This window comes from Tachypleus tridentatus, chromosome 11 (genome assembly GCF_004210375.1).
Source record: "Tachypleus tridentatus isolate NWPU-2018 chromosome 11, ASM421037v1, whole genome shotgun sequence".
NCBI lineage: Eukaryota > Metazoa > Arthropoda > Merostomata > Xiphosura > Limulidae > Tachypleus > Tachypleus tridentatus.
The window spans coordinates 67,492,855-67,507,765 of NC_134835.1; the positions used below are offsets into that span (position 1 = coordinate 67,492,855).

A 14,911-nucleotide genomic window follows, 5' to 3' on the forward strand; every position below is an offset into this window, starting at 1 on the left:
TATATGTTAGACAAATTACTACAAGCTGTATAATCAGATCTCGTAAAGATGGCCCCTTATTACGCCGTATGTTATACAATCGATTTAAACTATTATCCAAAGTTAATATTAATGTTATATCAGCATCTTGCATGGAGGCCCGGCATGGCCAAGTGTGTTAAGGCGTGCGACTCGTAATCCGAGGGTCGCGGGTTTGCATCCCCGTCGCGCTAAACATGCTCGCCCTTTCAGCCGTGGGGGCGTTATAATGTGACGGTCAATCCCACTATTCGTTGGTAAAAGAGTAGCCCAAGAGTTGGCGGTGGGTGGTGATGACTAGCTGCCTTCCCTCTAGTCTTACAATGCTAAATTAGGGACGGCTAGCACAGATCGCCCTCGAGTAGTTTTGTGCGAAATTCAAAAAACAAACAAAGTCTTGCATGGTAAAGTGTTATTACCCTTGAGAATGAAATACGCAATGAATACAAAAGTACAAAATGAATGATATATTTTACTTGCTGGGTCAATCAAATAACACACTTTACTTTGATATTAGTCCTACAGCTTTCAACTTACACAGACCTAAATACTTTACTAGACTTCTTTATTTAAATTTTGTTTGATTCGGACATATAACAAAACACACTGTATTGATATTAGAAATAGCCTTAGGATTCTCATGTTGGAGAACTCTCTGCTAACGAAGATTTGCTGATTTATCTTGATTATGAAAAACCTTAAATGTACATGATAATTATTCCTGAGTTCATAGTGCTTTGAATGAAATAGCAATTATAATAAATACAACATAGCGTAATCCATGTTTACAAATGGTGCATGCACGTGTACATCGTGTATTTTCCACGATTATATCCATAATTTGGTTTCGATTTAATAGATTTGATGATATATAAGTAATACTTAATACGAATTAAAGATAATTGAAGCCTATACAATGGTTTAAAAATAACAAAAATAAGACACACTTTCATTCAGTATTTGAAAAACCTTTCTTATCTCATAAATGTTATTACGTTTGGATTGTAGATATAACGGATTGTCTAAACGACTGACTTTAGACATAAGCTTATTATTTTCTGCGGACATATATTTTACTATTGGGCAAGTCGTTATACTTATAAAAAAAGGGTAAAATGCAAGCACTAGAATATCAATATATGTTATTAGTAGAAAATTTTCGAAAGCTGTGCGATAAGATACGAAAATGCTACATATTAGAGAAGGAAGTAGACTTAACTAAACTCCGAATAGATTCTTGCAATGCAGTGTCTTCGTGGCTTACCCATTAATTAAAATATGCAATTTTTTCTTGTAGATCAGTGTAATTAATTACACACCGAACAGATACTTAACGATTTCAGATAGTAGATATATATTAACAGTGTAGGCAATGTTTGAAATACATTATCACGATATCTATATAACAGATTCTCGATTTCTTTCGCTGTCGTCCTCACTCGCATTGCTAGCGCTGCTAGCGCCTCGTCCAGTGCCACAGATTTGTAACTCTATTTCGGCAAGCCTGTTTTCTACTTGCCATTGCTGTTGACTTAGTTTCATATTCAGGGAAGCATTTTCAGTTTCTAGTGTCACAAGACGCTCTCGAAGACGTTTTATTTCAGCTACTAATGCTTCCTGATGGTTTTCACGAGAAGTATTGACACTGATTGGGCTTACACTGCCACTACCTCTCTGTATCGGCGATGGAACAGAAAGGTGGCTCGAATGAGACGTATGACCACCAAAAAATACTTGGTCCAGACTCGCTGGACTTAATGCCGAGTAGTCTGTAATAGGAGACACATCTAATGTGTTAGAAGCTGGTGAATGGACGAAGTAGGGCGAAGAAGGGCGGGGAGAAAGGAGATTTGCTGGAGAAACTTCTCTGAGGCCCTTTCTACGTTCCTTGATAACGTTGGTAAGAAAAGAACGAGTGGGCGTTGGTTTCGGAGACTGAGGGGTGTGAATAATCGGAAGTATTGGTTCTAACGTCTTATGAGGCCTGATGTCTGTTTCGGTACTGCTGCTTTTACTGCTACTGGCCCTACTTGTTGCACGGACGCCAGTTTGAGAAACAGGTATCGTGGTCGTCTTCTGGTGGTCATCATCCGCCAGAAGATATGCAGCAGACGCGGAAGGATCTCGTGGCGCCACCTGCATTTCTTCTATTGGTACTTTGCCCCGAGATTCGACCAATCCTGGTGTGCTTCTGCTTCTTCCTACCGCAACTGTTGAAAACAAAACACTAATTAATTTCTTCTTTTTTATGTTTTTCTTTAGTGATAAAGTACACAATGGGATATCTAGGATATCTACACTGTCCACAGAGGGGAATCAAATGCCAGATATTAGCTTTATTTATTTGTTTGTTTTTAAATTTTACCAAAAGCTACACGAGAGTTATCTGCGCTAGCCGTCACTTGTTTAGCAGTGTAAGTCTAGAGGGAAAGAAACTAGTCATCACATCCAACCGCCAACTCTTGTGGTACTATTTTATCAATGAATAATAGGATTGACCACACATTGTATTGCTCCCACAGCTGAAATCTCGAGCGTATTTGGTATGACGGGGAATCGAGCCCGCTACTCTCAGATTACAAATCGAGCGACTAACCATCTGACCATGCTGGGTCTCTTTTCGCTTTGTAGCTTTTATTTGTTTTGAATTTTGCGCAAAGCTATAAGAGGGCTATCTGCACTAGCCGTCCCTAATTTAGCAGTGTAAGACTAGATAGAAGGCAGCCAGTCATCGCCACCCATCGCCAACTCTTGTGCTACTCTTTTACCAACGCACAGTGGAATTGACTGTCACATTATAACGCCCCCACGGCTGAAAGGGTAAGCATGTTTGGTGTGATGGGGATTCGAACCCGCAACCCTCGGATTACGAGTCGACTGCCTTAACCACCTGATCATGCTGGGTCTCTTTTAGCTTTGTAGGTCTCTGAACTTTCCTGTGATCCATAGAAGAACTACAATGATTAAAATCAAGCTATTAAAATTTTAGTCATAAACATCAGTTTTTGTTTTTTATGCAAACTAAAGATCTTTCAAAACATTAGATCTTATATTTTTCAAAATTTAATGTTTATTTCGCTCTCATTAAATCTTTGTTGTTTATCATACATGTACCAAAAGAAGAAAAACGCAAAGGATTCGTAAAACCTTACCTGAATTAATGAGACTACTAGAATATTTTGATGTAAGAAATACAGTTTATATGCAAAAACGGCTCATTTGGATTGAGAAAATATTTTACATAGAAGAGCGAACAACGTTTCGACCTTCTTCGGTCATCGTCAGGTTCACAAAGAAAGAGGTAACTGACCGGAAGCTGACCACATGTTTGAAAGGGGTTGTGTAACTGAGTGTCGGAATGTAGAGGGCGGTGTTAGATGTTTGAATATGTAATTTTATTTATTTTATTATATTAATATAGGTATAAAGGCGTTCCTTTATATTGGTTTATTTTGGGTTTAAGTTGTTGTATAAGTAAGGCTTCTTTAATTTTGCGTTTGTTTATGTTTGTTTCTTTATTTAGTATTTGAGTGTTTTCTATGGTTATGTTGCGTTTATTTGACTTGCAGTGTTCGAAAACGTGTGAAGGTGACTTTTTATGTTCTTTGAATATGGTTTCCATTTTTCTACTTGTTTCTCCAATATAGAAGTCGTGGCAGTTAGAAAATATTTTACATAGAAGAGCGAACAACGTTTCGACCTTCTTCGGTCATCGTCAGGTTCACAAGTAGAAAAATGGAAACCATATTCAAAGAACATGAAAAGTCACCTTCACACGTTTTCGAACACTGCAAGTCAAATAAACGCAACATAACCATAGAAAACACTCAAATACTAAATAAAGAAACAAACATAAACAAACGCAAAATTAAAGAAGCCTTACTTATACAACAACTTAAACCCAAAATAAACCAATATAAAGGAACGCCTTTATACCTATATTAATATAAAAAAATAAATAAAATTACATATTCAAACATCTAACACCGCCCTCTACATTCCGACACTCAGTTACACAACCCCTTTCAAACATGTGGTCAGCTTCCGGTCAGTTACCTCTTTCTTTGTGCACCTGACGATGACCGAAGAAGGTCGAAACGTTGTTCGCTCTTCTATGTAAAATATTTTATCAACCCAAACGAGCCGTTTTTGCATATAAATTTCTCAACAAGTGGGTTTATCGACATCACTGATTAAGAAATACAGTGAATTTGCTATAATACGGATATACCTACTTATATAACAAGCCAAAGCTGTAATTCACTGATTTGTAATATATTTCCTGGAGCAATATAGTTTTCACCGGAATAATATTTATGATGTATTCAATCATTCCTTTTAAAAATGCATTCATTTTACTTGTTTTTCTATCTTTCGTAGATAAAATGCACTTTTTCTACTTGACCAAGTTGTTATATAAAATTTAGCAAACCACGAAACAGAAATACTTCGCACTAACGAACACTGTACTTTCAACTGAAATCATACACTAATAAATCAACTTTGTTTCTTATCGAAGATGAAGCCTTGTTGAATTAAGTAGCACTAAGGTAATGAAGAATCAATAAATGATTAAATGGTAGGAAAATTGTAATTTATATTGAAGCGGTGTCGCTGAGTTCCCTTGGTTTAAGATAGGCTTTGGATTTAGAATTATGTAAACTATATAATTGTGAAAATTACTAAAAATCACAAATTATGAATTGTTCTTCTTTAGCTGAGCTAGCTATCAAAGTCCTCATTGACAATATTCCATTTTGGTGAGGCATGCTGTTCAATGCTTGATAAAGACTAAATGTTTGAGAAATATATTGTTGTTGCTTTTTATAGGAGTTATTAAACACCCGGTGATAGAGTATCCACGTGAGAAGAGCTTAATATTTATGTTATATATTATTATATTATTCTCATTATTTACAACAGCGTATTTAATAAGTAAAATTACAAACTGAAGTTTACGTTAATCTCTTATGAGAAATGTAAAACGCCATTGATCATCCAAAAATAAGTAAATATAGTAAAACACAGTCCAAAGTACATTACCCCAAAATGCTTTGAGTATATTATATGGCCCAATCAGAGTATCTGGCAAAATACTGAATGTGAAAATATGTGCAAGTCTAACCAGGTAATTAGACTTTCAGAACACAAATAATGAAATCGCAAACAGACTGAATGAATGTTCCTGGATCGCTACGCTTCAGTCAGGTTCGTAGGCGTAAAGAGATTAACTGAGCTTCACAAAAGACTTTCATTTTCATGAATCACAATATGTTAATATTACAGATTTCTAACTAAACGGATAAAATTGAATACAGATTTTGTCCGTAGAGCAACTTTAACTTGTTGTAACCGATATCTGAATCAGATAAAATGTAAAAAGATAGTTTTACAATAAAAATAACAAAGTGGCCATTCAGAGTAGAAGAATTAAAAACGTTTTAACAAGAAAATCAACTTTAACAAAACATTCATCATCTTTATCTTAATACAATCATTCTTAAAAACAACTACACATTTCTAGGAGGACCGAGAAAGAGATCTCGGATTCTGTAATCTGTTTACAACTTCTTACGCGGCACTATTTCGCGTGAGTTTACAAAGGAATTACAGAAAAATTGTTTACTTGTTCACGTTCTCTCCAAGCTGTTAACATACAATGTGCCAGATACTTTACCCATCCATCTAGCGCCTTTATCCCAGCTATTGCAGCAGATGTTAAATTGCAGGTTCCTTATTTATTCACTATATATATATATATACATCTGAATCATAACTATGGAGAAATATACTCATATACAAAAGTTAATCTGGTCTACGTTATAGAAAGGCGGGTTTATCGTATTAAACGCGCTAGAGATATACAGGGAGATAGATTACTTAAGTGCTGAAAAATGTCAAAATATCTTGAATTGCATGGCTTTGAGAACGGGAGGACCACATGTTGTTGAAGATTCGAAATCTAATGTGCTTGCGCATTTCTGATTCACTGTATAAAACCATTTTATCGTTTTGTGAACTTGGCAGTACAACATCTGATTAAAAAATCCTTATAGTTGGCCATTAGGATTTGAAAAAGTAAAATAAATTACATTCATAACAAACTCATATTCACTTTATTGCATCCATTGTAGCCACACACGAACAAATGGTATTTATGAAATTTGTACAGCGTGATTTCGGTGAACAATTGGTACAGTTTGAATATTTATACTGACAATAATAGTCACGATGACAGAAGAAGGTCGAAACGTTGTTCGTTCCTCTACATAGATTTTTTTCTATCCATACCAGCCGTTTTTACATATGTATTAATACCTACAGCCCCCCGCTAGTACAGCGATAAGTCTGCAGATTCCCCTCTGTGGGCTCAGCAGATAACCTGATGTAACTTTGCTATAAGAAAACACACACACAATACCTACAGGGTTTTATTCTTGAAAACACAATTATTCAATCATTACCCACCAAAACCGTCATCACTAAAACTTTAAAGACTGATTGTGAATTTTAGGGAACGATAAGGCCCACTTTACCTACTTTCAAAATTATAATTGGATAGACATAGGAACAGTTACCTGAAAAGTCCGATCATGGACTGTTTTAACAGCTGTAAATGATTGTGGTAGCAATATTGCATCCTCAACATCAGATATGAGACCTATTAGAAACGTGTTGTAACCTCTAAATGGTAAAGCATATCAAAAGAACTTAACCTAATGACTGACCTTTATTGATACCAATTGCAACCAGCGGCGTTCATATACTCCATCACTTTGAGTAATTGTATGTTTTTGCCTGTTACAACATAAATTTCAATAGCCCAAAACCAATGAAGTCAATTAATTTTTTGTGTAATATACACCAGTATCTCCACCACCAGTCATCCTCAGCTAACATCATATTAGTTCAGTACTAGAGATGTGAGTATTTCTCACAAGTGATGTAATATAAGTTATTTTAGGCCACTTTCTATTATAAATGCCACGTTTTGGTTCGTAGAATAGCAACTCCAATTTAGGTTCCTCTTTAACCCCAAAGAAGCTCCTGCTAACCCTCGTCTTTTTATTTTATTAGAAAGTTTAGACGCTTTGCCATAAAGAAGTTAATTGGCAAATTATTTGCAAAGTATTTGCATTTTTTACAGTTATCCAAGAATGACTTATCCAATTTAACGTATTTTCTGTTGTTCTTATTCATTATTCTAGGTCCACAAAACTAATCTATTCAATCATCTCATTTATGGTGTAATGTTTTCAAATCTCTATCAGCATCTTCCATATTGCTGAGGGTCGCGGTTTCGAATCCCCATCACACCAAACATGCCCGCCCTTTCAGTCATGGGGCATTATAATATGACGGTCAATTCCACTATTCGTTGGTAAAAGAGCAGCCCAAGAGTTGGCGGTGGGTGGTGATAACTAGCTGCTTTTACTCTATTCTTACACTGCTAAATCAGGGAGGGCTAGCGCAGATAGTCCTCGAGTATCTTTGCGCGAAATTCAAAACAAACAAAACGTAAGTGAATGATACTCTAGTTAATTTCAGGGTGTAAGTTGAGGGTGAACGAACCGGAGAGCCATTCCTGTTGTCAGAAAGTGTTGCGAAAACGCTTTTATTGTTAGAAACCTTTATGAAAACGTTCCTGTCGTAGGATTTTCAAGGACATACTTAACATTAAAGATAAGTTATCACAATCTTACCAATTCATATCGTTTAGGTAAGCCTACTTTGAGACCATTAATATTTTACTTTGCGTTGCTTTTCTCTGTTAACATATATTGTGACATCATCAAATAATCGAAATAACGGGATCTGACTGCTCCCAGACCCTCATCTTATAGCGACTGTAAAACTGATATCCACTTGATAACTTCACACAATTCAAGCCCTGGTTAATTGTAACTGTAAGAGTTTATTTCATCTCTCAAAACCTATACTGTACTCACTAGTGATGTGTATTCAGCATTGTTACCTCTCCAGTGCAACGATTTTTAACCCTAAGAGTATTATGCATATCCTTTAGCTCGAAGTTGTTTTAATCCTACGCGTAAGGCCTGGCATGGCCTAGCGCGTTAAGGCGTGCACTTCGTAATCTGAGAGTCGCGGGTTCGCGCCCGAGTCGCGCCAAACATGCTCGCCCTCCCAGCCGTGGGGGCGTTATAATGTGACGGTCAATCCCACTATTCGTTGGTAAAAGAGTAGCCCAAGAATTGGCGGTGGGTGGTGATGACTAGCTGCCTTCCCTCTGGTCTTACACTGCTAAATTAGGGACGGCTAGCACAGATAGCCCTCGAGTAGCTTTGTGCGAAATTACAAAACAAACAAACAAAACAATCCTACGCGTATATATATGACACCACGCAAAATGCTTAGATACTTCATCTTTTGGTTTCAATAGATAGCTCTAAGGTCACATCTGATGAAAATTATTAAACTTTGATTTAAGATAAACATTTATTTTCAACAAGCTGGAGAGGTTTATTATCGAAACTGTAACATACACAAACATTAGTTTCAACATGCTATAAAAACGATGCTTAGAAATGTTGATTTACATTTAAGATCCTTCAGGTTATTTAAAATTATACCACATGGCGAGCAACGTGACTCGAATATGCTAATTTACAATGACATCTCATTGTACAATGTAAATTTAGTTCCTTCAAATCTTACCTTAATACATCTACGAATATAGTTAATCAGAATAAGACCAAAGAATTTTTCTAAGAGAAGGCAGGTAAGAAATAAAGTCAGAATATTTGAGCGAACTTAGACTCAGTCTGAAAGTGCTGGATCGGGATTCTCAATTGTTAATCCCATAATTGGCAAACTAACATTTACGAGATGTTAAAGACAGATATGTCATTCTTTGATCTCCAGACACAAATACATGGTACGTTTTGTGTTCTCTCTGTAACTATACTTATCTTCATTTATAGCTATTTGTATGATAATTTATAAAAAACAAAATCAATAATACAATAGTATTGGATTGCTTTGTGCGCGTGCAAAATAAAGACCTGAAATTTGAAAAAAAAAAAAAAAATTCAGTTGGTTGTAAAGCCCTCAGTGTCACAGCGGCATATCTGCGGACTTACAACGCTAGAAACCGGATTTCGATACACGTGATGGACAAAGCACAAATAGGCCGTTGTGTTGCTTTGTGCTTAATTTCAAACCAAGTTATATCTTAATATTTATAAAAAAAATTAAGTTGCAACTGAAATAAAATTTGAGAAAAAAGACTGACGTGTGTAACATCCAACTCCTGTAAAAATACTTTTTGTCAGAGGAGTTTCTGGATAAACTTATGTAATGAAAATTTTTTTCGTGTTAGAAGAACTACACGCTTGCTTTTAAATTGAAAGTGTAATTTTTGAGCGGTATTTTAAACTAAAGTGAAGTATTTATAATTGGTGCTTACAGTAACAACATGGTGAGTTTCTCTTTTAAGTTTATCTTAATAAGTGTCATCTAGGGAAACAGTGGCTTAAAATAAGAGTGTTTCACATTACAACAATGATGTGAAAATTTGGATTATTTTGGTGAAAACAAAATATAATTTTTACTAAAATTTCAAGATGGTAGCATGATCATAACAAAAGATTGAAGAAGTTAAGAAAGGCTCACAATTACAACTATGTTACAGATAAATATTTTGAAAATGAATTGGTGAATGAGACAGTTAAAAGTATGTTCTTTATTCAAGCTAGTTTAATAATATTACCAAGAAAATTACAGAAAATTAAAAGACTAATAAGATATATATCGCATTATTTGTTGGTAAAATAGTGTGAGAGAGTGTGTATGTGTGTATGTTTCATAAAGCAAAACCACATCAGGCTATCTGGTAAAAGAATAGCTCAAGAGTTGGCGGTGGGTAGTAATGACTAGCTACTTTCCCTATATACTTACACTGCTAAATTAAGGATGGCTAGTGCAGATAACCCTCGTGTAGCTTTGTGCTAAATTCGAAAACTAAAAACCAGGTATAGTAAATTGACATAATTTGGTAATGAAAAGTGTATATTTGTCTCGAAATATGACGAAAGGAGATGGATTGATGCAAACAGTAACAGGACATAAGTTTCAGCATGAGGAAAGATAAAATTACCTTTCCCATCGACAATGTCTACATCCCTCAAGATCTATAGGTAACTAACATCGAGGAAGCGTGCAGAGTCAAGGATGCAAATTTAGGCTAGCTTCAAATAGCGTCACATTCCATGAGTAGGAAATCTCTTTGCATTACATGACAATTATTACACCGAATATTGAACTTCCAGCGACGAAAAGGAGAAAAATAATTGTGCTGTAAAAAATAGAAATACTAATACCGGACTTAAGAGGAACACATTTTCACATATTGAGCTAGTCATAGTGAAACTAAATATTCCAGCATGTTCTTATGGGTTAATTGTTGAAACAACTATCGTAGATCTGAGGAATAAATATACTATCATTATGACAAACGAAGAAAAGAAACCATAAAATTCGAGTCAAGTCTGGATTAGACATTGCAATATGTAAAGATATAAAGGTAGTTTTTCGACATCAAAGTTCATCAAACGTATTCACATTTTATGACAATTGTAGAAAATTTGGTATTAAATTGTGATATGATAGATGATAACACAAGATCCGTATGGCTAGGTTTGTGGAAATTTACAGATGATCATTCTAAAGATCACGTGAGTTGCTCATGAAATATAAGGATTACTTCTTCTGTTAATGTCATGATTTAGGTTACACAAACTATATATCTCATAAATTTATATTGAAAATGCAGGCACACTGAGTCAGTCAAATAATTTACATTTGAAAAACAGGTTAAAGCTTTTAAAGAAATTGTAGACATGAAGAAAAAAGGAAAAATAAAATTTCCACTCCTTTGGCATCATTTTTTGTACTCGTGAAGAAAAAAGATGAAACAAAAGGTTCTAGAGAAATTACAAGGAGGAGAATGAAGCCATATAGGAGGATGCCTGACCAATACCTAGGACTGACTCTATCTTGGAATCTCTAGCTGGATCAAAATGGTTTTCAAAATTGGACCTGAAGAGTGGATATTTCAAACGGAAGTTGATAAGGCCAGTTGAGAGAAAACAATATTTAAAGCAGGAAATGAAATGTGTAAACTTGTTTCATTTCTAATTGGACTATGTAATGCACCTGCTACACTACTACATCTAATGGATTGTACTCTCTCCAGTAACTATCCTTAAACGTCATACTTATTTACTGAACGACATAATCGCATACAGGAAGATATTTGACAATGCTTATGAAGAGTTATGGAAATTTCTGAACTGGTTGAGGAAAGTCAAGCTTAAACTGAATCCTAAAACGGTGAACATTTCCATCAAAAGGCGAGCTTCCCAAGATATATAGTGACAGTGCGAGTATCTACAAATCTAACTGAGATTGCACCTTGCACACCAAAGAACTTGTAAGATATAAGAGAATTTTTGTAAAATGCTCTTAATACAATACTTTAATTTTGTAAAATCACTCTTCAACATAGCTCCTCATCTACACAAATTACTTTAAAAACCAAACACGTTTTGTTGGAGTGTTGATTATGAAAAGCATTCAATAAGCTGAAGAAGAAACAGTGGGAGCAGTGTTATTCCAATTACAACATGGAAAAGAATATGCAGTTGCCTGCAATAAAAAGGTAATAAATGTTACAGATAGGGAAATAGCTAATAAGTAATGTTTGAGCCTTAAGATATTTTCATTTTTATCCATGTTGAAAACATTTACACTCCAGAGAGATTATGTAGCATTGAAATGATTAGAGACTGTGTCCAAATCAGAAGATCATCTTGCAAGAAAGCTCTAAAAATTCAGAAGTACGATTTTACATCTGCATTCCCCTACAGACAAACAAGAAAATGCTGATGTATTATCCCCCAAACCATGTGTTAATGAATAATGTAAACACTTTGAAAAGAGGGATGCACAAGGTGATAAAAACGAGCGACCTGAAGTTCAAGAGAGAATATCACAAGATGGAACATTCACACGTGAGAATGAAGAATTAGTGTTGTCTAACACTCAACTGAAGACACACAAGAAATAAATGTATTTGAAGCCAATTAATCAGGGGATAAAGAATACTGTAGAAAATCTCTTGTGACAAAGAGTTGTTCTATACAACCTGAAGACTAAAATGAACTGAATATAGTGAGATTCATTCTTCTTAATAGAAGATTTTTATATCAAAAGTAAAAGATACCAGTGGACATAAACAAAGAATACAACAGTTTGTACTTACACAATCTCTGCATTCCCAAATGCTCTGTCATCTCTACAATCTTTCAATGGGTGTACATGTAAGTGTTAAGAAAATATAAGCGAGATCAAAATAACAAAATAACATAGAGTAGGTACAGCATTACTGTGTTCGAGTGTTGCTGTCAATGTGTTTCGTTTCTTACCGCAGAGTAATAGTGGAGATAAAAACATCATGGTTGCAATAGACTAATTCGCCAAATTGCCAAAAGCATGTGCTTTCACTAAATAGATAGCAAAAATTAAGAAAAACTTATCAATGAACAAGTTTCAAAGTTTTGTTTGCAGAAGTGTATCATATATTTGAAATATAAAAAAGTAGAACACAAGTTAATGGTGTGATGGAGATTAAAACCTCACATCTTTAATTCAGTCAGTTATTTATCTGGATGAGCATCAGCAAACGTGGAATTAAAATAATCCAATATTACCTATGAGTTATCAAATGGCCCTACATGAAGCTATAGGCAACACACCACCATCGCTGATGTTTGAGAGGGAACTTATACTGCCATTGGACCTTCTTTACTCACATCTAGAAAACAACCACTCAGCAGGGTATTGTAGAGAATGTACAGAGAATGCTAAGGGATAACATTGATGTCATGAATGGTTTTACCCGATAGAGATTTATATCATCTAGTGATAATATGAAAAGTTTTATGACACTTATGTTATTATGACTAGATTCCATTGAGAGTGATATGGTATGGCTGTACATCTTCCGCTGAAAAAAGGAAAATCCTCACATTTAAGCAAATGGATTGGAAAGAGCCATATCTTGTATTTAAAATAATTAGGGATGTAGTTTGAAGAATCCAGAAAGACAGACAGTTTAAGCCAAAAATCATTCACCATAATAATCTCTGAAAGTACTTTGGTTAGAGAATGGTGACCTGAGAAACTTCAAGAGAAGAACCCGTCAACGGAAAGTCGACTTACTGAAGAGTCCTACGTTCCTGTCGAAACTACTTCCATTTAATAGAACCTCCAGTGCATTTGCTCGACCACCTATCAAGGAAACGCGTCTTCACAAATAGAACATGTGTAACAATAAGGGGCATGAGGTCATCCTATCTGTATTTCATAACCTTCGAAGAAGAGGACTACCAAACGACTTAACGAATATATAGTTAAGTTAATTGGGATTCCACAATTCAGGAAGAGGCAGTGTCACAGATATGTTTTAAACATTTCAATTTTTGCATATGTTTACTATAAGGTGCATGGAGTTATGAAAATAAATATGAAAATGAGCATTCATTAAGGTATTGTGTGACTGAGTTAGTTCGATGCCAGTTTAACAGTTGTATAACACAGTTAGAGGTAGACAGAAAGGGTCAGTTTGTCTTTGATGGAAATTCTGGAAGCAAGTTTTGTATTCGTATATATCAGGTGAACATTAACTTTTGGGAGTTCTGTTGAATGTTACTATGTTTATTTACCCTTATATTTGATGTATACATAACTCCCAACAAACGATTATTTAAGAAATAAATAAATTAATTATCGTTGCTTGGATTACATTTCGTATTATCTTTACCAAAGGAACCAAAAGAACTCACCCAATCAAAGAACTCGTTACAACTGAATATAAAAATTAAAACTTTTGCTAATACATCTTCTTATGTGTGATATCAAGGAAATAAATAAATATATATATTTGCAGTGTCTGGTAAAAATAAATCTCATTGAAACTAATTAAAGTCAATTAATTTTGACAGGTACAACTTTTTCGCATTTTACGTTTATAAATGTTCTGCTCTCTACAGTGTAGCCCCCGCTAGTACAGCATTAAGGCTATGGATTTACAACGTTAAAATCAAGGGCTCGATTTCCTTCGGTGGGCTCAGCAGATAGCCCAATATGGCTTTGCTAAAAGAGAAAAAACACTCTACAGTGTAAAAAATAACAATAGTTTATCAATGCTACGAGATCATCGGATGCTGATTTTCATGATTTTTAGCACATCGGGTTAATTGTTTTACAAAATTATGTAAGATTCGTCTGCGTAAAAATTATTCCCGAAACCTAAAATATTCCTGTTCTTGAACATTACATTTTTGTTTTAAAATAAAAACAAAAACAATAAACTTGAGAACATAATTTTTTGAAAGCAAGAATTCGAGAGAAATAAACTTCCCTATATAATTAATTTTCCTTGTGCTTCAGGGAACCTTTATATCATAACTGCCTGATACAATGAAATAGTATTGCTTTAATTAGTGAGGGTCAATGACGCACCACGTCTCCAGCGGAGTTTCGTGTTATGTTGATTTATGTTTCTATGACTACTATGTGTGAAAAAGGAAAGGGTGGCACATAGATCAATATTTATTATCGATACTTTCACAGAAACTTGATCTAGCGTATTGGATATATAATCACATCAGTTTATTCATGTTATGCAATAACAAACATACAAAATTACTATATGTATTTCCATGCGAGAGAATATGTGTATGTATATCAAGTTATTTAAATTTTTACACACAATTTCAATGCAAATATTCATGAAAACGTAACCAGACGAAATAGAAACTGAATAATAATGACATTGCGAAAAAGCACATTCAAAGACAACACAGTGATA

General features: G+C 34.8%; 1 protein-coding gene across 1 annotated transcript in view; it reads right to left on the minus strand.

Annotated features, from left to right (window-relative positions):
* Positions 1 to 381: 381 nt before the first annotated feature.
* The window catches only part of LOC143232372 (uncharacterized), a 121,453-nt gene continuing 106,923 nt past the window's right edge, over positions 382 to 14,911 (minus strand). Inside the window, exon 4 of the mRNA XM_076467715.1 lies at positions 382 to 2,228. Coding sequence (XP_076323830.1) covers positions 1,417 to 2,228 — 812 coding nt within the window. The 3' untranslated portion in view covers positions 382 to 1,416. The remainder of the gene's footprint in view (positions 2,229 to 14,911) is intronic.